Source organism: Punica granatum, chromosome 2, assembly GCF_007655135.1.
Source record: "Punica granatum isolate Tunisia-2019 chromosome 2, ASM765513v2, whole genome shotgun sequence".
NCBI lineage: Eukaryota > Viridiplantae > Streptophyta > Magnoliopsida > Myrtales > Lythraceae > Punica > Punica granatum.
This window is the reverse complement of record NC_045128.1, coordinates 4,766,892-4,791,688: the sequence shown is the minus strand read 5'-3', so window position 1 is coordinate 4,791,688 and position 24,797 is coordinate 4,766,892. Positions and strand designations below refer to the sequence as shown.

Below are 24,797 nucleotides of genomic sequence, written 5' to 3'. Positions count from 1 at the left end.
AGCTCGAGATCTGAGATTGTCAAGGTACGGACCCACGTTCTTATTACAAGTTTCACATGATAATTAAACATTTGCTTAGTTTGAGATCTCATTAATTGGAAGTAATCTTTTGTAGGTGAATTTGCTAGCGTCGAGCTATCTTTTTGAGCGAGCATGCCTGTAGGCAATGATTCCCCCATCAAACAGCATGGGAGATCGATATGTAGTTATATCGTGTTTGGATATACTAAAATGTTTGTGTGTATGTTTTCCTCATTTGTTCAATATGTACTGCGTATGTCCCTTTGTTTTGGGGATGAATGTTGTACTGTATATGTTAATTGGGAGACATGAAATTTCAAGATAAATTTGAAGAATGTTTCTCTGTTGGTGTAAAATTGGCTATTATTTGTTAATTATTTAATTAATAATTCAATTATAATGTACGGTAACTTTTTATTATAAGAGAATATGTTTTTATTAAGAAATTTTTTTATTAATTATTTAGATAATTATACATATTAATTAATAAAAATACTTATTCCTAATAATTGCAATTAAAAAATAATAATATTAATTTATTATTAATAAGCATTTAAATATTAATAAATTTACTATTTCTAATTAAAATAATTACTTTTATTAATAATCACAATTTTCAGTAATTTAATTAAAATAATTAATTTGTAAAAATTATTTACTTTTAAATTATTCAAAATGTTTATTTTTTATTAATTATAAAAATTGTCATTAGAGTTATCTATTTATCTTATAAAATTCATTAGATTTAGTATGAAGGGCATTTCTGTCTTTTCACCCTATTTCTGTTCTTTACATTCCTTATTCAAGCCAATCAAACATCATAATTATAATTCTAAATTTTGCTATTCTCTCTAACCAAACAAAAAAATGAAGAAATTTTTATTCTATTCTCCGTCTATTCAATTCCATTGAACCAAACGTAGTCGAAGTAGCTGGCATGGTGAGAGAGAGAGAGAGGGAGAGAGGATAGAGAAAATAGTGAAAAGAGAGAAGATGGGGGAGAAAATAGTGGTGGAGTAGTGAAATGGGTGGTTAAAATCAACCAAAAAAAGAAATGGCTGGTTACATACATATATATATATATATATATTGTAACACCTATATCCGTTGATTATGTTTGTGGTTACTGAGAACAACTGATTTTTTCATTAATTTGGTGTTCATTGACCGTTCACGAGATTCCCTTTTCATTATTTAATTGAATTTTCAGTCTAAAATTATATTAAACAAATAAAATTAAATTAATTTTGATTCCTCATCCTCCGGAGACTTAGGGTATGGATGATTTGATTCATCTTTATTGGGGGGGGGGGGGGGGGTGGGTGGGTGGGGGGTTTCTATTCTCCTGTATGATTTTTCTCTAATAAAGTGCAACGTGCTCGCTAACTCCATCACTCAAAAGTACTAACTGCTTATGAGATCATTAGGCCTTACATATAAATCATAAATCTCCATTAGGCCTTATATATAAATATCAGATCTTCCCTTTGCACAAGGGATGTGGGATTCGCACAGGGCGTGACAAATCTCCCCCCTAGCCTCAGCGTCCTCACTAGGCTCTCAAGCAGGGGTCCAATACATACCTCCCACAGATTCGGGCTCGTGGGTAACCCCAAAATTCCTACCCGTAATCCTGCATGGTTGTGGGCCAGGGTCGACTTTGATATCATATATAACGTCCTCGCTAGACCCGTCACTTAAAAATACTAAATACTTACGAGATTATTGGACCTTACAGAAGTCTCATATCTTCCCCTTACACAATTGATGTGGGATTCGCGGGGCGTGATATAAAGCAGATGATTTGAATTTATGTAATATAGATAAATTCTAGCCACATGAAACACAATTTGTGGTTGACTCACTAAAGAATAAAACTCTTCTTGTGATTTTATTTTTATTTATTTATGAGAGTCGAATGTTAAAATTTATGGATTCAGACAAAGTAGTAATATTTTGGGAGGGAAATCCTCAAAGACAGTTATTGCGTCTCTCACACGTCGCTTCCCCATAAAACGCCGTTTCCTGGAAATGGCAAAAGGACAACCAAAGTCCTTCTGAAGTAACATTGGAAACGGTTTCAGTCAGTTGTCTCGGAACATCTTCTCTGCCCTGTTCTTGTAATAGTTTCATCAACAGGTAGACGCTCTCTTCCATTTCTGGTCTGTCTTCATCCCTCTAAGCCCAGTCCTTCCACTGCTGTTTCGGCTTTTCTTGCAAAAACCAACTGTTTGATGTACAAAACTCTGAAAATTGGCACTCGAATTAGAGTTTTCCAGTGATGCACAAAAGGCAGTCTGTGGAAAATTGTTGAACGCGTTCGGCAATCAACTTAGTTGTGGGCACAAGTCTGTGTTTTGAACGGAGAATCCAGACAAAATGGAAGCATTCCTATAGTGATTTCATTTCATATTTTCATTGCAAAACTTTACCTTCCGGCAACGGGTCCATTCCAGTGAGTTTCAGATTGTTGATCAGTAATCGCGTGTCTTTAAAGATGTATCATAGATGTGCTTCCATTCCATGACGGACCATGAACTTTAAGTATATGTCAGTTCACTACAAGTTTATGTTCAATTTCTTTCATGTTTTTTTCTAGTTTTATCTTTTGGTTATCAAATTAACTCGGAATGTGGAACATCACATCTTTTCTGTTTGAATTTCCCAGTTCTTAATCCGAGATTCACTTTCGTGCATTCAGGTCTTCGTCCTCTGAGAAACTCAATTGACTGTTCTTTGATGTTTGAGCGGGGAAGGCATTGATGGGATCTATTCTTTCGAGTGCGCTTCTGTACGTATGCTGTCATCTTCGCTATTTTTCTGTTCTACTGTACCCATATCGTTTTCCGTTTTTTTATGACAAATCGTTAAAGAATTAAACACCCCAACAGGTTGGTTTTCGGGTATGCTTACCGGCCTTCAAGTGCTTTAAGATGGTCGAGAAGGACCAGCCACAGGTCGAGCAGCTTCTGTTCTGGTGTCAATACTGGTATCTACGCTCGGACATCGATATTTCTTTGCCTTCTCCAATCTTCATCTCAAATATTTAGTTTAAATCCTAAATCCATGACATTTACAAACTGTAATTTATTTGTTTCTCTAGGATCCTAGTAGCTTTTGCTACAGTGTGTGAGAGACTCGGGGACCCTTTCATGTCTTGGTGAGGCGTTTCTATTTGGAACTCGTAAAGGCACTAAGTGCAATCTTGATCTTATCACCGGATTTTTGGAAGCTTCGATATGTCAATCGCTGTTTTATGTCTTGCTCTCTTGAAGGTTACCATTGTATGATGAGGCTAAATTGGCATTTTTCATCTATCTCTGGCACAACAAAACAAATGTATGATTTCGAAATCTAAAAACTAATCTCTGTCAGTATTGATCTGTACAAGGTTATGCCGTGGATCGTCTTTTATGTTTGTCTCTTGTTCTAGGGAACAGAGTACATCTACAATTATTTCTGCAGGGATATTCTGGCAAAACACGAGGATGCCATCGATCAGAACTTGCTGGAGCTGAGGAACAAAGCAGGGGATCTTGCAGTTACATCATGGCAAAAGGCTACGGGCTATGGCCTCGCAAGGTTTCTCGAGATTTTTCAGTACGCCTCCTCTCACTCGCTGTCTCTGCAGCCTAATGATCCAGTACACGCAAATAAGGTGAAGAAGTAGGCCTTTGATCATGTTTCAAATTCGAACAGATTATGTAAACTAATGGAGCAAACCTCCCCTAACATATTAGAAAGGTTAATTGAATCTTGTTGACATTGAGAGCATCTGACGGAACATCAGATTTTCAATTTTAAGATTAGATACCGAAATTTGCAGGAACATCGAAGTGATAGCGGAAGAGAATCAGGACCTGGAGCAGGCATTGACCATCAGGCAAAACCTCTAATATCATCTGCTATGTCATCTGGTGATGATGGGGAAGCACCAGTCTTAGGCCCACATGTTTCGGAGAATTCCAATCCTGGTCAGTCAGAGGCTAGAGAAGTGAACATAACATTGCAGGATAAAATGCTGTTTTCAGAAAATGGAAAACTAAAGGGAAGTCCAGCTACTAGAGAAGATGGAAAAACTGGGATGTTTCAAGCAGCAATGAACCGAATGAGAAGGCGAAAATCTTCTCACTGTGGCCGATGAATGAAAGGTGTTCATAATGGAGCTACTTCAAGGCATATGTCCTGCTGTGATCATCTCATTTCTACTTTTATTTTTATTTTGTGTGTAAATATGTAACTGATGGATATGGAAAGCACCTCATAACTTTTATGGTATATGGGTATGTGGATTTCAGATTGTGTATGTTTTAAAAATCCGACTTCGGCTCCATGATTACGGTTCCACATTTTGTGAAGAAGCAATAGAATAAGTGCATGCTTTCAGATATAGTCTAGGGACACGATTGTATGTTACGGAACATTAAACTGAAACCAATGTCCTGACATTTGCAGGAGAGCCAAAACAAGAGTCTTGTCCAAGTTTCAATATACTGTGCTCTTCATCTACTGGAACTGAACCCTCCTTCGGCATGTTGGAAGAAATCGCGGAATAGACCACACAGCCCAAGAGTGGCCCGATCCAGAAAACCCAGTGCCCATCCCACAATCCTCTGCCTTCGGCCAAAGCGGCTCCCAAGCATCGGGCTGGGTTCAGGCCCACGCCTCCATACTGAGCATTCCCAGTCACGGTCACCGACACAAACACTGCCACTGCCATAGCTGCTGCCACAACGGTGCAAACAACAACTAATCCAAGTTCCTTGGATCTTCTCTCATCGAATGCCACTGTCACCCCGATGAAAAGCACCAAAAATGTGCAAATAAACTCTAGGATTAATGCAGTCCCGGGGCCCAAACCATTCAGGGCACAGCCTCCCAAGGAGAATTTCTGTGCAGCTTCATGGCTCATCACGGACTTTATCGCAAGAAAACCGATTACCTGTTACACGTTGAGAAAATTTTCAAATGTTTATTAAACTTTCAAATCAGTTAATTTGATCGAGATCCTTTAGATTTAACATTACCGAGCCGATGCACTGTGCAAGGATGTAGGCGGAGGCACGAGAAAGAGTTATTACGCCTTTCAGGAGAGCGATGAAGGAGAAGATGGGGTTCATGTGCCCCCCAGTCAAAGGGACAGTCACCAGGAGGAAGAGGAAGGCATTGATGAAGACCGCCATGGGTACGAGGAGCTTTGGATTGGTTTCACCCGATTCCAAGCAGGAGATGATGGAAGTGGTGAGAGTGAACATGAGTGCAGCTGTTGCTACTAGCTCCGTAAGTGATGCCCTCCACAACTGGAAAGAAAAAGAAGCCGAACGACCCCGGAAAGTATGAAAGCAAACATCAATCAACAAATTCTCTTCAAGAAGTTGGAAGCATAAAGCGCATAATTTTTCGAGTCGGAATCCTCTATTGGGTATCTTTCAAAAGCCTACTTATCAAGCCCTGGTGAGAGACAGGACTGCTGTACTAGAAAAATTCCTAATTATTACTCGGCCACTTTTGAAGGAGTAATAATTGATTGTTCACATGTCAAGCTTACCTCAGACGAGAAAATCTCATGGGCACCGATGCACTCGAGAAACCTTGAGCTGCAAGACTTGTTTCTGCAGACTGTACTTGCAGCCTCAGACTTCTCGATTGTTCTTGAGGAATCCGCAGGATGAGCTCCACTGGAGCTTGCTAAATTATCACCGGCCTCCATTTCGCAGGATCTAATAAGCACCAGTGTTATCAAATTGTTCGGGAAGATCTCGCGAGAATCAGATAATATCTTTTATAGAATTGACGGATAGAACTTGGAGAACAAAGAGTTTCTCTTGCATTCTCTATTGGAGAATATCCATTCTCTGCATGAATATAATATAGCTTTCATGTGTTGTTCTTTTATACAGCTGCCAGTTCTTTCCAAGAGAATTGAAAGAAGCCCAAATTATCCAAAAGTCCATGGATCGTTAAGCAGGAAAACTAAAGTGACCATGGTTCAATTGCAAAGATAATATTTCAAGTAACCACTTTGCCAAGTGCAGCTCGTATTAGTTTCAGGCGTGCAATATAATTTATGCTGCCATATAGCGCTAAACCCTCGTGACAGCGAGAGTTTATCATTTAGACAGAAGAAGATTGCAAAGATTGGAGGGCTGTTGTCTTCATCCGCGCTGACAAATTCAAACCACCATGCTTGAGAATAATCCCAATGTACAGTGAACTGCGCGGGGGAAGATAGCTGCATGTCTATATTGATTGCATTCGACTCGCAGGAAATAAGATTTATTCAATAATTTTGCACTTGCCCAATAGCCTACTTGTTCTTTCCCTAGGCAATACATCCCGCCTCAGAGTTAGGGATTCCTAAGATTCTTTGATCTAGAACATGCCTATTCTCTCAGTGCCTCTACTTCTGAAGTCATTAGGCTCGACAAGTCACAAAAGAAAGTCCTACCGGACTTGGGAATGGAGGCTTTGATGTTCTTGAACTTCTGGGAAATTAGATTGAGTAAGCAAGGCAAGAGCTTCCCCACTTCATTTGGCAAGAAAAAGGACTGACTTTTACGGTGAAGGAGACTACCTGTTCAATGGTGGGAGTTCACAACGGCCTTCGATGCTGGTTCCCGAGCACTATCCCTGTACTCTGGGCGAGTTTCTTCATGACATGAGTGCCCGAGAGAGGGAGATGAGGCATGTGAGGGTGGCTGCCGGAGTGATCACTTTGTTGACATGGCCAACGGACATAAGGCACATGGTCAGGAGGTGGGATGACACCGTGAGCTTTGGTTTCTTGGTTTCCATCATCTGATAAGAAGTGATGACAATTGCGTCCACTGCCAAGACGAGCATAGGAGCTCCACTACCCAATGTTCCCCATGAAAGTGTCGCATCCAACCAAGACATCATGTTATCAAGGCCTGTCCCGGCCCACTAATTGTCAGCATGTCCAAATAGAATTTCCGAATTCAATATAAAGCTTTGAATCCTTTTGATTCCTTTGTTTTGCAAATTTTCAACCAACCTTCACAAGAGATACTTCCTCAGGCGGTATGTCATGCATCGAAAACATGCTGCAGTCAAATAGAAAACACATTTTCGTATCATCAAACCGCTTTACTTTGTCACATATGGAGGTGATATGTTATTGTTTATTGTATAGCAAAGGAAGTTTTACACGTGGGATTCCTTCTAACCCGTATTATATGGAAAACTTCTCTTAGAAACTTTCCAAGAAATGTCCCGTTTGGTCCGTCTACTTTCATTTTGGACCACTGAACTAGTTCACCTACCGATCGAATTGCTTCTTTTCCTAGAAAAATGACTGAAAGCGGTCCGAATAACAAAGACTGATGAAGACATTTAAATTAAATCTCGCCGGGGCTTAAAAACAGGGAGTTCGTTGAGTGACTGAATATGGCATTTTGGAGTAGCCAGGGAAGTTTGTTGTATTTTCCTATACAGATATCAATATAAGCAACTGCCTTTATGAGACTGAATATCATCCATTACTGGCAAAAAGCACCGGCATACTAATGTTCTGATGTTACCCATACTTATTGTCTATATTCTGATTCATATCTTCATGCTCGACTATCAAACTTTATACAGGACCATAAAATATTAACTTAAGTATATAATATGTATCCAATGGTCCTTTCACGCAGAACCACAAGTGTCAGCATCCCGTTTTGGTCTACGGGTTCTAGGAGGGTCGTCATTTATGTCATGCATATAAAGAAGAAAAAATCCTTTACGGGACGTCTTTGGAGTTCACATGCATCGACTTCAAATTTCAGAATCTGGGACAAAACTCGATGCCAAAAAATATTTTTCTGCACAACATTGATCCCTAAATTTTTCTGAACACAATGATGGTTCCGGATCATTTTTCGGGTTTCATATTGAAAAGACAAGAATTTCAAGCCTTACATGAGTTAATTTCGATTTTCAAAATTCGGTACGATATTTGAGATTGAAGGATATTTTTATGCATAATATTGATCCTTAAATTTTTCCGAATGCAACAATGGTCTCATACCATTTTCGAACATCTGAGTGAAAAGACGGGATGTGAAAATGATCGTGCAATTACAATCGACGCGTGATGAGAATTTGATATCGATTTTTATCAATATTGAATCCCTGTCGAAGCAAATTGGAATTCTTGCAAAGCCAATTATTTTTCAAATTTCTCAATTTCAAAGTTTTCACCCCGAAATTATTGACGGATCATGAGAAATCAAAATTATCCAAAGACGCCCGTACAAGTGACTACAAATAAAAGAAAAGAAAAGAAAAAGAAATAGGCCAGAAGGATCTGTTTGACCAATTCTTCATTTCTCTTCTTTTTCTTGCCTTTCCTTCTTCTGGTTTTGTGGCCCTGTTCTCTGACCAGTTTCTTTTTCCTTTCTTTTTCTTTTCTTTTTTCTTCTTCTGCAACCTGCCCGACCCTGCAAGCTGCGACTTTCTGCGGCCCTGTTCTCTGAGACCCTTTCTGCTGCAGCATGCAGAGGAGGGAGGACAGCCTTCTCTCTTTCTCGGAACTAGCACTCACCCCGACGTTTCCTAAGCTCACAGACACTCCCGACTCCTCTCAGCTCTCCGCTCGCTCTTTCCCTCCTTCCCTCAGCTCACGAGCTTCCCCCAGCTTACGAGCACGCCTCCCTCAACTCGATCCTCTCTCCCTCTGCTCCCCTCAGTTCCCGAGCTTTGCCCTCAGCTCACGAGCCGTTAAATTTTTATCTAGACCTATACGGACTTGATTCCACTTTCAACTCAAAAGTTTAAGTTAATAGGTTGTTAGACCCAAGTCTCATATAAATTTGTGGCTTCTTTCTTAATTTTTCCATGTGAGATAACATATCTCAATACCCGCCCTCACGTGACAACGTGTAGTCCAACGCGTCCCACGTGCCCTTAAACACCCGCCCTTAACAACTGACCACGAATCGGACGTTCTCTTCCGTACTCGGATAAGGGGGTACAAATACCAAATTAGTCTTGAGCTCCACACTTGGACCTAATTAGAGGTGCACCTTTTAGTTATCTCGAAACTGGACCGGGCCACTCTCGGGCCTGATTAACATGAGATGCATTCTTGGCCACCTCAAAACAGAATTTGGCGTGGTGTGAGCCCACACGAGCGCGCAGAAGCATAACCAGCTCTGATACCATAAAAACAAGATGAGATTATGGGTCGGCAGGAGGTGGAGCCGTTGGCGGATCGGACAGAAGTGCAACAGATCTGATGAAGAAGAGTGAACAGGTTCAACAGAAGAAACAGGCTGGGCTAGAGTAGGTCTAGTTGATACCGGGTCAAACAAGGCAGCAGATGTAGCGAGCGGAGCAGAAAGGAACATCCGACTGGGCTCAGCAAAGGGACGTTGGGCCGGACGGGTCCCAGGCAGTGCTGGAGTGGGCTCAGCTGAACTAGAGCCCATATCTGGAGCCAGATTGAAGTCGAACGGGCCTGGTAACTCCCCCTGAATTATTGGGCCCATGCTATCTAAAAATTGGATCTCGATATTAGTCGGTTCATTGGGTTGTTCCTTGCTGAACGGAAAATCATTCTCATAAAAGCGGACATCCCGAGGAGTTAATACCTCATGATTTTCCAAGTCATAAACTCGCCAACTTTTCTTCCTAAAAGGGTATCCAATAAAAACACACTTTCTTGATTGTGGCCCAAACTTATCCTTTAAACGAGGATTGTTATGTGCATAGCAAAGACATCCAAAAACACGAATATGTTGATGATTCAGTTTCTTATGGAAAAGCAATTAAAATGGTGTCTTTCCTGAAAGAACGCTCGAAGGTGTGAGATTAATGAGATGCGCCGCAGCAGAAATACACTCCCCCCAAAAATCGATAGGAAGAGAGGCTTAAAACATTAGAGCCCGAGCTACATTAAGGATGTGACGATGCTTGCATTTGACCCGCCCGTTTTGTTGAAGTGTGTCAATGCATGAAGTTTAGTGAATGATCCCATTGTCGGAAAAATAGTCTTGAACGGCTCGACTCATAAATTCTGATCCATTGTCACTTGACACTGTTTTCACTGTACGATCAAACTGATTTTTAACTAGCTTGCAAAAACTGATCAAGAAACCTTGTGCCTCTGGCTTATCATGTAGTAGATAAACCCACACACCGCTGCTAAAATCATCCACAATCGACAAGAAATACTGAGCACCAGTAATGGAAGAAACCTTGTAAGGTCCCCATATATCACAATGTACTAGTTGAAAGGGAAAAGAGGCTTTATTCGAACTTATTTGGAAACTTAAGCGTGCCAGTTTTGCTCGGCAACATACGTCACAAGGAGCATTATTATCTGAACGATGCATAAACATAGAGTTATTCTTGAACTGAATATGATAAGAAGGATGTCTCAACCGTTTGTGCCAAATGTCATCAGTGTCTGCTTTCATTGTCCGTACTCTCTGAAATGACGAAGACACTTATCGTAGAAGCCAAACCCCCCGTGAAGTTCACCCACTCCAATCATACTCCCTGAGGTATGGTCCTGAATCAAACATAGACTAGAAATGTAGTGGACACTGTAGTTAAGTTCTCGAGATAATTGAGCCACGGACAATAAGTTACAATTAAAATCTAGTACATAAAGAACATTATGGAGAACCATATTAGCACCAAATGAGATTTTCCCAATGAAAGTGGCTTTCGTTGTTCCATTCAGAACATGAATAAGTGGACCATTATCAATGGGAGAAACAACAAAAAGGTCATCTAAACTATTAGTCTATGTCGTGAAGTTCTCGAGTCAATGATCCAATCAAGCTTTGAATGAATGGACAAAAAATTCTCACCACTTAATCGATTAATCTCACCATCATCTCGTGAGACCATCGAGACGAGTTGCTGTAACTGGGTCTCAGAGAGATGGGCTAAACTACTGAGGTCTGCTGATTGGTCGCCATGGGCCTGGGCCTGGGCCGCCATGTGGCCTCCCCTGCCCGCGAGTTAGATGGGCCGAACGCGCATTAGATGTGCCGCCCAAGTAATAATTTATGGATTGCCCCGGGTTGGAGCAACCAAACCTGTAACCAGCACTTTCTCACTACTGACGAACAGAGGGCGAAGAAGCCCCAAATCTTCCTCTTGGCGCTGACTGCCCTGAAGAAATCCCATTTGAACTCCATTGATTCGGCTGATCGGTGGCTGGATATCCATGGAGCTGATAGCAGATGGCTCGATGATGTCTATTCCGTCCACAATAGTCACAGAAAGGTCGACCCCGAGTCTTGAAATCTCCTCTATTCGAGCTGGCAAAATTAGGGTTACCACACCCAAAATCATTCGCGATTTTAGCAGCGAAACCCATTGCTTCTGAGCTAGAATCCCTACCTTGGGTGACTAATCGTTGAGCTTCATCATGTGTGGCCATAGAGTGGGCGCGATTGACATTCGAAAGAGGGTCCATACTGAGGATTTGATACCAAATTGTAGAAAACTCAGGATTGAACCCGATGATGAACTGGTGAACCTTCTCCTTCTCCTTGTGGGCGGCAAGCTGAGCTCCAGCGTCACAGGTGCATGCCGGTAAGTTGAGATACAATTTCAATTCGTCCCACAAACTCTTCAATTTCGAGTAATACTCAGAAACCAGTTTCCTCTCCTGTTTGGGCAAACACATATCGGTCTTGAGCTGATGAATTCGTGTTTCATTTCCTTGCGAGAAATGCTCCTTGAGGTCATCCCAAAGCACCTTGGCGTTCTTTGCCCCGCCTACAGAGCTCTGCAAATCTTCATCCAAATGGTTAAAAATCCAAGAGACAAGCATCGAATTGCACGTTACCCATTGCTCATGGTGAGGTTCTCCCTTAGCCGGCTGCCTTACTTTTCCTTCGATAAAGCCAAGCTTATTCTTAGCTTAGAGTGCACTCTGCATTACCTATGACCACATGTTGTAATTTCTGCCATTTAATTTGCAGGAAATTAACTGAGTTTCGGGTCCATCCGAAGAAGATAGGAGATACGCTGGAGGCATGCTTGCTGTAAGATTACTGTTCTTTGTGCTTTTCGACATTTGGATAACTCAAGGAATTGAGAACTGATTGATGACGCTCAGCTCTAAACTGGCAGGATGACATGGTGAAAGACGCTCAGTCCAGAAACTGGCAGGACAGAAGCTCGACCGAAAGACTATCCGGCAAATTAAAGCTTGACTATTGCCCTTACGATCGATGCTCTGATACCATGTTAAATTTCCACATTGGCCTACACAGACTTGAACCTACCTGCAACCCAAAAGCTTAAACTGATAGGTTACTGGATTCAAGTCTTACATAAACTTGTGGTTTCTTTCTCAATTTTTCCATGTGAGACAATATATCTCAACGCGAGCTTCTCCCTTAGCTCCCCACAACTCCCAAGATTTGCCCACAGCTCACATCCTAAACTCCCTCACTTACCCTCACCTTAGGAAAAAAAAAAAAACCTTCAGCTCACTTCGTCCCTTGAGCTCCTCGGAACACAGGAATCAGCAGTTCGTCCTCGCCACAGCACCACCCCCAATACACCTAGCTTACTCTCCCTTTCGAACCGACTCCCTTGAGCTCCTCTCCGCGCTCCCTAGATATACACACCTCCTCATGCTCTTGTCCAGAGTCCTAAGTTCCCCTTAACGCCCTCAGCTCCTCCTCAGGTTCCAGAAGCTCGGAACTTCATTTGCCTACGCTCAAGTGGGTCGAGTCAGAGACCAAACACCCTCGACACGCCTCCAGCTTCCTCCAGCAGACCACCGGAAGCTTCCCAGGAGTCGAGCGCCATCTCACTAATCACCACGACCCTTCTCTAACTCTTCTCTCTCATTCGGGTTTCATTTTACTCTCACGGGTCTCTTCTTGCACTCTCAGGTCAGTTCAGGTTGGAGACGCCCCGAGCCACTTGCGGCTACCCCTGGAGACCCCCCGGTCGCCTGGAACCGTCATGCTTCGCCGTTGTCCCGTGCCCAGTAGGCCAATCTAGCCCAGCTCTCCTACCAGGTGGTTATCTTCCAATCAGGTTCGTCCTGACCGGTCAAGTACTCAACTCGCTCAGTCCGGCTTGACTTCCAGATCTTCCTCCCAAGGCTAAGTAAAAATCCTGACTTAGTAGCATGTATAGGGGCGCATCTTTATATATTAATGTTTGCTTGGATGGTGAGAACATGAAATGAATGTTTGTGGAACCGTGTGGATGAGTGGGATTATTCCAAACCCAGTTTTACAAACTTTTTCAATATATTCCAGTTCAGTCCCCGCGACTTTTTTCACATTTCCAGATCAACCCTGAACTTTCTATTCTGTTTCAATCAAATCTTGGGCCATTTTCGATATTTTTTGCAAAGTTCATGAACTTTCCAGACGATTCCGATCAATTCAGAAAACTTTTCAATCTGTTTCAGTTTAGTCCCTACGATCCTTTTTAATTTTGCCAGATCAACCCTAAACTTTCTAATCTGTTTCAATAAAATCCTGGGCCATTTTCAGTATTTTTTCCAAGTCCTTGAACTTTCCAGACGATTCATATCAGTCCAGAAAACTTTTCAATCTATTTCAGTTCAGTCCCTACAACCATTTTCACTTTTCCAGATCAACCCTAAACTTTCTGGTCCGTTTCAATCAAATCCTGGACCATTTTCCATATTTATTAGCTTGGGCACCGACTTTATTGATGAATCCAATTTGGTCCCTGGTTGAATTTGACATTTTCAAAGCAACCCCTGACTTTTTGAGTTGTTCCAAATCAGTCCTTAGAATTTTAGCCGAATTTTCAAATCAGCCCCAGTTCTTTTGAAATTATTTCAATTCAGTCCTTGGGCAATTTGTAGAATGTGTTATAATCGCGATTGATATATGATTGCGTGCAACCATACTTTTTTGTATGGCTTCAATCGGGTGATAAATCGTACGTTTGACGCGTTAGTTTTAAATAATGTACATGGATTTGTGTATCGGTGACTATCTTGAGCCCATAAGGGTCGAAGAGCGCATCGGTCATCATTCGACTGGGCATTCTTGGTCTTCGGGGACCCGACTTGGTCTTCGTGTCTCAAATCGCTTCATAAACCCATAGTATCCAAAGCATAGGACGATAATCCCTAAAAGAATTTCACATACGGGGAAAGGGGCGTATAATTTGGCTAAATAAATCATTCGACTTTAAGCAAAATGTATAAATTGACAAATTACCGGTAACCACGTCGACGATTTTAGAAGGGGCTTATCTGTTGACAAAACGCGAAATTTGACTAATCATGCACTTCACGCAGCCAAACACGGGCAAACAGCCAAAAAGAGGATAGGTTTTGGATTTTTTAGGTGAAAAACATGCTCTTGGCATAACTTGTAAAAGCCGTACTGTCACCATGCATAATAATTTAAAACAGACCCACACATACTTAGTTGGTGTCCACCCATGTTCTGTTTAGGCTAGAAAATTATTTGCTAAACAATCCCAGTATAATTGGCTAATCACGTAAATTTTGGCACTTAATACACAATTTGTCTGTATTCATCTGTTTTCATCTGTTTTTGTCCATTTTTGCCTTTTCTGTCTGTTTTTATTTTTTTTTCGTTTGTTTTATCGCGGTTCAAGCCCTAGCCCATAGGATACGATGCACATGGGGTCCAACGTCCCTCACTGTCGATCACGAGTCCAACGCCCTTACACATCAAGTGCGGGCAACCTGAGTGCAGAATCAAGTCCTGCCACGACTTACTGTTTTGCTCCTAGTAGTATCTATGAGTAAGACGACTAGGATCGGGTAGGTAAGTCATGGCCGAACATGACCCAGGAGCTCGACCGATCCCATGGTTATCACGAGAGTCGAACGACTCTTCTGCTATATATCGGTTTGGTTGGACCTAACCCCCGACTCACGCAGTAAGCATGAGTGGAATTTTTGGTCTAATACAAATTGACTGGGTCCATATACTGTATCACGTCTGTATTTTGTAATTATTTGAAAGTACTTTGTAATTATTTCTTTTTGTATTTTCATTCAGTCGTTATAAGGACCTCGGTTGGTGAGTAGATGGTCTCAGTGTTTCATCGAACTTGCGGTATCAAAACTAGCACGGAGCATGCAACCTAATTCACGCGATAAAGGAAATAAAAACGGCAAACCCTAGACAGACTAGAGTATTAATAGGGCGTGTGGGATACATAACAAAACCCCTGGATCCGAAATTTTCGGTTCCACAAGACCAATGCCTTAGCAACTAGGTGTACTCCATACCCCTAGGCCCGGGTAACTTGCCGGCCCTCGATCTTCGGGTCGTAAAATGACAAGTGGCAAGTTCTTCTCACGCATGTCTGTCACGCATCCTCATGGGAAGTTGGACACACCCAAGCCGTGCGATAGCGCACGCGTACGGGGCTCGACGAGATGAAATTCGGATTCGCACAACAATAATGATATCCTGAACACATTGAGCCACATAGCGAGGGAAAACTTTATCTGGTGAGATTTTATTGACAATGGTTGTTTTCTATTTCACACAATATACAAACATGCCAATGTAAGGCGATAAGTTCCTAATGCTTGTTTCCACTGACTGATTGTGAAAACTATGCAATTAATGTTCCAAACGTGCATTCCAATTGTATCTGGAATAATATGATTAGGTACTCTCCCATCAAACCACGTGATTATCAATATCCAATCCAACTGGATAGCCCACACTCAAGAAGGTTTATACGAACACCGATTTGATAAGAAGTTAAACGGCTACCTAGGAATCCTGCAAAGATGTACATGGTGTCATAATTCGCTACAAGAAAAATGGGCTACGGCAATGCTTTTTTTTTGCCTAGGGCGACACTTAAAGGCATCATCAAAAGTCTCCCGACGCTTAGGGCAACGCTTACGCAAGCGTCGCCTCATGTTCTGTCGGGCTAGGTCCAACCGACAGCGACACTTAAGAAGGGTCGCCATTGGTTTTAGGCCAAAGGCGATGCTTATAAGAGTCGCCATAGAACAATTAATTTTTTTTTTTAAAGTTGGCCGACGGTTTAAGATGTAGCCTAAGCTGATGATTAGAAACAACGGTTTAGACCTTTTAATTTTTTAAATAAAAGGCCCTAGGCCGTCACTTAAAAAGCGTCGACCAAGGGTAGTCTAAATTTTTTTTTTTTAAAAAAAAAAAGGCAACAACTTGACAACTCGTTATAAACAATTACCCAAAACCCTAAAAACCAAAAACCCAAAATTCCTAAAAACTCTAAAGCTCTAAAACCTTAAATCCCTAAAATCGTGAAAACCGTTCATCACTAATAACAAGCCGACAGCTCGTTGACAGAATGATGAAGATGAAGACAAAGGCAAAGGCAAAGGCAAAGACAAAGATGAACATAAATACCACAATCCCAATACTCTTCCATCATCATCCTCCCCCTCTTCCTCAAAGAGATGAAAACATACATATATGAAGTGAAAGAGAAAGAAAGAAGGATCACTTAGTTGTTGTGATTTGAGAATTACCATGTAACGCCATAGGAGAAGAGTCTTAAGAGGAGTAGCCACCAAGGCGTACTCGATCGAGTTGTAGAGAGATAAATAGGAGCCATTAGGGAGAGATAGGGGTTGTAGGAGGATCCACCAGGGCGAGCTTTAGGGGAAGGACTCACCAAACGCCGAAGGACATCCCGCGATTTCTCCTCCCCACCCGTGAGCTAGCAACCCCAAACTCCCCCAATGACAATCTGATGGTGTCGGAGAAGGATGAGCCACAACTCTTTTGAATCCCGATGTTAATGGTGATGTAGGACGATTGCCACACCGATGAATAGGGGTTAGTAAAACTACCCTTTCCCAATCAAAAGAGGAGCAAAGAAAAGGAGAGAGAAGGAGTATAAAGAGAGGATATATGAAGAGGAAAAGGAAAGTGAGATATAAGATAAGATTTAGTCTGATTTTTAAAATTTTCTGCCAATTTGGGGTTTGAAATTTTCGCTGGGTGATGGACGGGAACTTTGCCGCCATCGTTTCATTGCAACAGTTGGCAACATGCTTCTAACAAGTTGTTAGATTGGTGATTATTGAAAATTTTGATCAATTCACACGCTATCAACTAGCTAGCAACAAGCTAACGAGCATGAAATGTGTACCATAGGGGCTCAATCTCATCCTTAATAAACACGGTCGGATTCCATATCAAGGGTATTAATCGGGTGAGTTCGCTGGTGTGTGATTTTAATGTCTCAAATCAAGAATCAGTTTCAATTAGTTCAATGTATCTTGGAATAAAAAATTTCAAAGCTAACGAGTATAAAATATGTAAGACATTAGAGAGTCTGATTCTGTCCTTAATAATTACAGTCGATTTCATATCAATAGATTGATAGGGTGAGATTGCTCGTATGTAATTTTCAATATCTCAAATCTACAATTGATTTCGATTAGTTCACTATATCGGGATTGAAAATTTCAAATTAGCAAGCATGAAATGTGTAAGAAATTAGAGGGCTCGATCCCTTCCTTAATAAACATGGTCAAATTCATATCAAGAGGATTAATCGAGTGAGTTTGCTCGTTAGTGATTTTCAATGTCTCGAGCCCAAATTCGGATTTAATTGGTTCAATATATGGGGATAAAAAAATTCAAACTTAACGAACATGAAATGTGTAAGAGATTAGAGGGCTCGATCCACTTCTTAATAAAAACGGTGAAATTCTTGTCAAGGAAATTAATCGAGTGAGATTGCTCGTATATTATTTTCATTGTCTTGGACCCAAACTCGGTTTTAGTTTGTTCGCTATATCGGGATTGCAATTTTAAAAGTTATAAACATGCATGAAATGTGTAAGAGATCAAAGGGCCCGATTCCCCTCTTCAATAAACACGGCCGGTTTTGTATCAAAGGGATTAATGGGGTTAGTTCTCTCATGTGTGATTTTCAATGTCTCCAAACCAAACTTGGTTTTAATTTGTTCGGTATATTGGGATTGAAAATTTCAAAGTTAACAAGCCTGAAATGGATAAGAGATTAGAGGGCTCGATCCTCTCCTTAATAAACACGTTTGAATTCATATCAAGGTGATTAATTGAGTGAGTCCGCTCGTGTGTAATTTTCAATGTCTCAAACCCAAACTCAACTTTAATTGGTTCAATATATCAGGATCGAATACTTGGTTATAAATTAGGAAGTTACCATTTTATCTTATTATAAAAATAATTATTAGCAAGTTATCGGACTATTAATTAAACCAATTTTTTTATCAATATCCACAATGTCAGCTAGCTTCTAACAAGTTGACAAATTAATTGTGCGCATATGGAATTCGATCAATATCTACAATGGATCATAAGGTGCAAGCTTCAATGTATGAATTAGCCTCGACAAATTTAACCATTGTGAAGTCATTTGAATCATACTTCAAAGCTTGTAAAGAGTAAATGTCAACCTAATCATCATATATATTTATATATACTGTCAACTTATTCACAGCGAGTTGTCAGTACGCGCTTAATTGGGTTTTAAAATTTTGACTTCAAAGTTAACGAGCATGAAATATATAAGCGATCATAGGGTTCGATCCCCTCCTTATCAAACAAGGTCGAATTCATATCAAGGGGATCAATCAAGTGAGTCCGCTCATGTGTGATTTTCAATGTCTCAAACTCCAACTCAACTTAAATTGGTTCGTCATATCAGGATCGAATACTTAGTTATAATTAGGAAGTTATCACACCTTTTATCTTATGATAAAATTTATTAGCAAGTTATCAGACTATTAATAAAATCAAGTTTTTATCAATATCCACAATATCAGTTAGCTTCTAATAAATTAATCAGTTGATTGTGCACATATCGAATTCGATCAAGATCTACAATGGTACAAGCTGCCACGTATAAATTAGTTTCGATAGATTAACTATTGTGAAGTCATTTAATCCTATTTTAAAGCTTGTGAAGAGTAAATGTCAACCTAGTCATATATATATATATATATATATATTGAACACAATGTTGACAGCGCATTGCTAGTACGCATTTGGTTGGATTTCGAAATTTTGGCTGCACATGAAATTTTCCGCACAACCTTTTTTTTTTTAATTTAAGACTTTGGGCAATGCTTGTAAACGTTGGCCCAGGTACCCCTTCGCTGACGGTTATCCATTTAGCCCATGGCCGACGCTTTCAAGCCTCGCCCAAGATATTTCCAATTTCAAAAAAAATGAAATTTTAACTTTTCTTTTGTTTATTTCATAAATGTTGGTGACGCTTTTTTAATCGTCAGCGTAGGTAAACCTATGGCGACTTTTCATGAAAGCATCACCTAAAGTCTACCGCACAGAATTTTTCGCAACGCTTTAGTAAACGTCGCCCAAGAAAGGTCCCAAAAGGGTCAATTTCTTGTAGTGTAACCTTGATCTGTAACCTCAATGCCACACATAAGCCTTCCTTATGCCGTAATCTTCCATCTAGACTGCAATGTATCCTAGCTAACTGATAACTAACAAATTTCAAATAATCGACACGGTTATGTTACCATTTCTCTAAATAACAAAAGACTTCTAAGAGCAAGTCCAGCGACTGCAAAATTGGGTGTCGGTGCTGCCATGTGATGTCACCAGCACCGCTAGCATGGCGACATTGCCCTCGGCACTCCCCTGGGAGTGGCTGGCCAATTGGGGCAGGCCGCGTGGCTTGCTGAGCCCCACACGACCTGCCCCTTGACTTTTTAAAAAAAAAATGCAAAAATCAGAGAGAGAAGGGGAAAAAAAAAAAAAGAAGTGGTGGGTGGGCCCAACCCGAGGAAGAGAAAGAAAGAGAGGGAAAAATATTAAAGTGATAGGTGTCAACTATTGGAGTGATTTTTTATGGTGAATGCTAGTGCCGTACTTTTTTTACGCGGCGCCAATGTGACATGTGATGGGTCCAATTTAGCACTCACCCATTGGACTTGCTCTAAGTTCAGCTCCAGTTAGCCATATAGCCCTTTTCTAAGTAATATTATTTTTTATATGCTACAAAGGAAAATCGAAAAATATAATTTGGAAGATACCTTTGTTCCCTAGGACATGTCTTTGAACTAGGAATTTGCTGGAAGCACCCAATATAGGAAAATAAGGATAACATTAGATATCTTAGCTGTGGTCTTTGGATGAGGTATTGTTCAAATGTCAAAGTGATCTCCGAGGTTCAGTGTGTTCTCTTTCGCTGCCTAGTAAACATAGAAGACATTATAAGAGAAATGGATATTCTTGGACATTGTCCCTTAGTTTTGTTCCGAAGCTGCTTTTCCAATAATTCCAAGTTTTTCCCCTCTGAATCACCCCTGAACAATTAGCTTCACAAAAGTATGTTGGTATTTCCTCTTTAGTCTTGCATGGCTCGATTGTCTTGAGTTGCAAAACCGGCCTCACATCTTGATCTTATCACAGGGACAGACCACTATCACTCTACAAGTCCAGTGAAGGCAATTCGAGAATAACGTATTTACAGTAACAATACAGGCCCATTGATCATACAAAATAATGCAGGTGCTTGAGAACCGTAAGTTTGTCACTGCTTTGATACTGAAGATATTGGATATGTTCATGAGGACGCATTTGAAATGTGCCACATTAATGTGAGGGAAATATTTTAATGACATCGCTGCAGTTATTGCATATTGGACTGTTGACTCCAAAGAGGCGATAAAAAATGTAATCACTGAACATCTTGCGTGCTCGTATATATTATCGGATATCTTTGATATCCGAAGTAAGTCCTTTTATGGATCTAAAACTTGGAAAATTATTTCAGAAAACGCATTCGGGTTCAATGTCTCTCTTACATTTTCAAAAACTGCTTCTTCTTTTGTTACGGACAATTTTCTCTTCACTGGCATGAAGAGATCAGGTCTTTAGGAATATCAAATCGAACTTTACAGCGTTCCATTAGTGTCGGAGGGGTAAAGAGAAGAATCTTTTCAACAGACAAACTTACAAAACTCACAGCAGGTGTAATCCGTAGTGATGTTGAATCTGTGCCGTCTCTCAGATACTCTATTTTAATAGTTATGGTCATCACTAGAGGCTTCTAAATTATTTGAAAAATCATAAAAACAACTGTACGTGCCGGTTTGTATTTTTCCTGAAAAATGTTAGGGGAAAAGACGCGCTAGAGCTATCCTTGCAGACTCGGCCTTGACAAGAGCACAAAAAACTTCGGTCCTACTTCCAGGAAAATCAGAAATATGAGGAAACCGATCACGTTTCCTCGTATAAAAAATGAAAACCAATCCTGACATCACAAAAATCCTATGAGCTACTACCTAAAACAGATTTTACTTTATTTGTTTTTGAACCACATAGACATGGAAACTTGGAAGAGCTGCTCTTTGTTTTCCAAGACGGTTCTGTAAAAACCGGGACTGCTTTCCTTCTTTCCCTTCCAAATGTAGACGATGTCAAAAAAAGAAACATGCTGATCACTCTTTTTTCTTTTTTCCCCAGTATGCATTTTACGAAACATATTTGGCTTATAAAACATGTTTTCCCCTGCTTTTCCAAGATGTGAATAATCAAAACTAGTAAAGCGGAGTAGCTTCCAAAGACAACGTTAATTGATGTATACGCCTTCCACAAGTTTATATTCTTACGTTAAGGAATCTTTGGTTGGCTGCTTACATACTTTTGGACTTGTCTGCCTCATTCACTTTGTTGAAATCTCCGAGGATTCTTGTTCGTTCCCTACAACCCAAGGTGCTATACAAGGAGTGCGTATTACTTGGAAAGCATTCTCTTGTTAGCAACATGCCTAGCCGCTCAAAATCCGATTGCTAATTTGTCTCCTCGAATCGCTACAGCTTCTGATCTACCACTGAACCCACCGATTCTCCCGGAAAGACATGTGCCTGGCTTTTCATCGATCATGGCCTCTTGCGCTCATGTTGGTGTTGCTAGTTGCTTCCTGCAACTTATCAGGCAGGGCCTTCTTGATTCCCGACTCTGTCTCCTCAGTTTTGTTCCATGAGAGATTAAATGATGTTTACTGATTTTGAGTGGTTCATTTCTCTTTGGCTACTGTTTGCAGATTGCTATGACCCAATGGATCCGAATGGTAACATCACAATTACTTTTGACATTCATAAATGGACCAATGATGGCTATGTGGTGAGCCTCGGGTGATATGGTGTCTTGAGAATAGAGATTAGGTTCAATTTATGTGCAGCACAGGCTACTATTTTCCGATTTAATAGCAAATACGTAATCAATATCATGCCATGTTCATCGGGGTAAAACATTCAAAGATCTCTCAAGAAGCGAGTCAAAACATTCATCTGCTTGGCCTATTGTAGCTGTTTTTGGAATAATACAACACAATATGAATGGGTTGAGTTGAATTAGTCCTCTTCTGCTGTGCTGATGAGTAAGTCAACTTCTGCAGGCAAGGGTGACTGTACAAAACTACTATCAGTACCGACTTGTGGACAAACCCGGTTGGACGATCGGGTGGACATGGGCCAATGCCGAGGTCATCTGGTCTATGTACGGCGCTTTTGCGACCCAACAGGGTAACTGCTCCAACCACATGTTCCAGGTCCCACACTCGTGCAAGAAAGACCCAGTCATTCTTGACCTCACACCTGAAGCCGCCCCTGAGAACCGGACCGAGGGATGCTGCCAGAGTGGTCTCCTCTCAGCCTGGTCTGTGGTTCCCTCCAAGTCATTCTCTTCCTTCGAGATTCAAGTTGGTGGATTAGGCAAAATGACAACTGTTCATCCTCCAGTGAATCTCACGCTGTTGGGCCCTGGCCCTGGCTACACATGTGGACCTGTTTCAGACGCAGAGCCTACAGTCTCTTCCGATATTGGGGGCAAGAGAAAAGTTCAAGTTTTCAGTAAGTAACAGCAGGAATACCTGTCCACAACTGAGTCTCACTTGGTCCTGGTCCAAAGTTCATAGCAACACCTATTTGATTTTCCGATCGAATTCTACTGAAAAATTGCTGAAGAACTTAGAGCGAAATTGAGAAATGATCTAATCTCTGTCACTTTATGGTATTACACGATATGTTCCTTATAACGAATTTGTTGGGATTGATTTCAATTTCCTTTTCCCAGGGACATGGAAATCGACTTGCACATACTCAGCTTTCTTGGCGAACAAATCACCTGTCTGTTGTGCCTCACTCTCGAGTTTCTACAATCCCACCGTCACGTCCTGCCCGATGTGCAGCTGCGGGTGCAGCGAAGCAAAGCAGAATACATCTTCATGTATAAGGTAGATTCGGTAGAAATCCTGACATCGTTTCCTGGAAAATAAAAATAAAAAATTAATTGTAGTTTCCTTGCAAGTATTCCAACATTATGGTAGAAGCCTACTCCAGGTTTTCCGGAATCTGATGGTTTCCTCGAATGGACATGGCAGTCCAGGAAATGCACATCCAAACTCTCGGGATGACACCGATGTGCTTCAATGCACTGATCACAACTGCCCTGTTCGGGTCCACTGGCACGTTAAAAACAACTATGCAGATCACTGGAGGGTTAAGCTTACTGTCTCTAACTATAATTACAAAAGGAACTATTCCAACTGGAACATACTCGTGCAGCATCCTGGGTTCAACCAGTCCTCAAAGGCATTCAGCTTCAACAGCACAATGCTTCCGACAGTCGGCTTTGAAGGTAGCTCCTGCATTTTTTAACCACGATAATATCAATAAATGCCAGGGCTGCTTCTTTTCCACCACTTGAACGACGAAAATATATGAAGAGTATCAAGGCCCTAGTAATTTGATATTGCATCTAATGTGAGAGCAAAATAATGCAGATGAGGTTGCCCTCTTCTGGGGATACGACTCATACAACAACGAACTCCTTCAGGCCAACCATGACCAACTCGGGTCGGTCACAACAGAGATACTTCTAGAAAAAGATGCAGATTCATTCACACTAAGCAACGGTTGGGCTTTCCCTCGGAAAATATACTTCAATGGTGAGAACTGTCAAATGCCCCTCCCTGATACATTTCCAATGCTACCTAATCACGATGTCGGCCTACATCCACCTCCTCTTGGATTCCTCCTGTTGCTCACCCTATTGAGCCTGAAACAGCTGCTAGATTGATCCTGCTGAAATGATTGATAGTTTGGGACATGACAGGCCACTAGCAATTGATTTTTGATCTGTTTCGCAGTTGTGTGAATTAACATGTTAAATGACTGCTCACTGCTACAAATTTGTCTATTTGTTTGTGGAGTATTGAGTTCTGCTCTTAATCGGTTCTTTTCCGCTTTGTATGTAAAATTCATAATTTTCATATATCTCATCTGTTTTCTAAGTCGCTCATTTACTGGAAGAGGCATTACATTCCGCTGGAAAAAGATGAAGGAACTTCTCATTGTTCGGGAAATTCGATAACATTTCATTTCAATCTCGGATCTCCTAATCAAAGATTCTCAGGCCATTTCCTACCGAAGACACCACGCAGGCTTTTGTTCTTGAAAATTTGTTTTTTAATTAGCCACATACTTTGCCGGATTAACAAGCCAAAAGCATAATTAGATCAGTCTGAGAAATCTCGTTTTATTCGTTATTGCTTTAGAAATAGAACGGAAGTATGGAAAAAAATTCAGTTTGAGTGGTTTTACTATCTTTGTGAATCTTCCGGAGTAGAGGCTGGATATTTTCAGTAGTCAGCGGCTTCAGGAAACGATCATCCAAGCCTGCAGCCTTGAAATCCTCTATAGATAGGTCAATAAATTGCTTGGGCACATATGCTCGTTGCATAGTGTATATGGAATAATGGGAGAGTGTATCGTCTTCTGCCATATAATAAGT

General features: G+C 40.9%; 2 protein-coding genes and 1 pseudogene across 4 annotated transcripts; 2 read left to right on the top strand and 1 right to left on the bottom strand.

Moving 5' to 3' along the window:
- The first annotated feature begins 2,144 nt into the window (after positions 1 to 2,144).
- On the top strand, positions 2,145 to 4,165 carry LOC116197389 (annotated as a pseudogene).
- A 210-nt stretch (positions 4,166 to 4,375) lies between these two features.
- Positions 4,376 to 6,904, bottom strand: LOC116194910 (aquaporin TIP1-2-like). Its single transcript, XM_031523827.1, has 4 exons — positions 6,596 to 6,904; positions 5,570 to 5,741; positions 5,049 to 5,321; positions 4,376 to 4,963 (listed from the first exon to the last, which is right to left on the bottom strand). Exons 2-4 carry the CDS (start codon positions 5,729 to 5,731, stop codon positions 4,445 to 4,447), a joined length of 954 nt encoding a protein of 317 aa, XP_031379687.1. The 5' UTR covers positions 5,732 to 5,741; positions 6,596 to 6,904; the 3' UTR covers positions 4,376 to 4,444.
- A 14,591-nt stretch (positions 6,905 to 21,495) lies between these two features.
- LOC116195110 (protein COBRA-like) lies at positions 21,496 to 24,306 on the top strand. 3 transcript variants are annotated; one of them, XM_031524085.1, is made up of 7 exons: positions 21,496 to 21,938; positions 22,048 to 22,127; positions 22,402 to 22,661; positions 22,745 to 22,855; positions 23,079 to 23,238; positions 23,345 to 23,642; positions 23,788 to 24,306. In XM_031524085.1, the coding sequence occupies exons 1-7, from the start codon at positions 21,863 to 21,865 to the stop codon at positions 24,081 to 24,083; spliced, it is 1,281 nt and encodes a 426-aa protein (XP_031379945.1). In that variant the 5' UTR covers positions 21,496 to 21,862; the 3' UTR covers positions 24,084 to 24,306. The 3 variants fall into 3 exon arrangements, with proteins under 3 accessions (XP_031379945.1, XP_031379946.1, XP_031379944.1); XM_031524086.1 differs by having other exon boundaries at positions 21,508 to 21,938; positions 22,048 to 22,074; positions 22,402 to 22,855; positions 23,386 to 23,642; XM_031524084.1 differs by having other exon boundaries at positions 21,508 to 21,938; positions 22,402 to 22,855; positions 23,386 to 23,642.
- The last annotated feature ends 491 nt before the right edge of the window (positions 24,307 to 24,797 follow it).

What these genes read in the sequence shown, in the direction of transcription:
- LOC116194910 (XM_031523827.1), bottom strand. Translation starts at nt 5,731, where the DNA reads ATGGAGGCCGGTGATAATTTAGCAAGCTCCAGTGGAGCTCATCCTGCG. An exon ending in ATGAGATTTTCTCGTCTGAG is followed by an intron (nt 5,322 to 5,569) that starts GTAAGCTTGACA and finishes TTTTCTTTCCAG; the next exon opens with TTGTGGAGGGCATCACTTAC. An exon ending in TTGCACAGTGCATCGGCTCG is followed by an intron (nt 4,964 to 5,048) that starts GTAATGTTAAAT and finishes AACGTGTAACAG; the next exon opens with GTAATCGGTTTTCTTGCGAT.
- LOC116195110 (XM_031524084.1), top strand. Translation starts at nt 21,863, where the DNA reads ATGTGCCTGGCTTTTCATCGATCATGGCCTCTTGCGCTCATGTTGGTG. An exon ending in TGCTTCCTGCAACTTATCAG is followed by an intron (nt 21,939 to 22,047) that starts GCAGGGCCTTCT and finishes TACTGTTTGCAG; the next exon opens with ATTGCTATGACCCAATGGAT. An exon ending in AATACATCTTCATGTATAAG is followed by an intron (nt 23,239 to 23,385) that starts GTAGATTCGGTA and finishes TGGACATGGCAG; the next exon opens with TCCAGGAAATGCACATCCAA.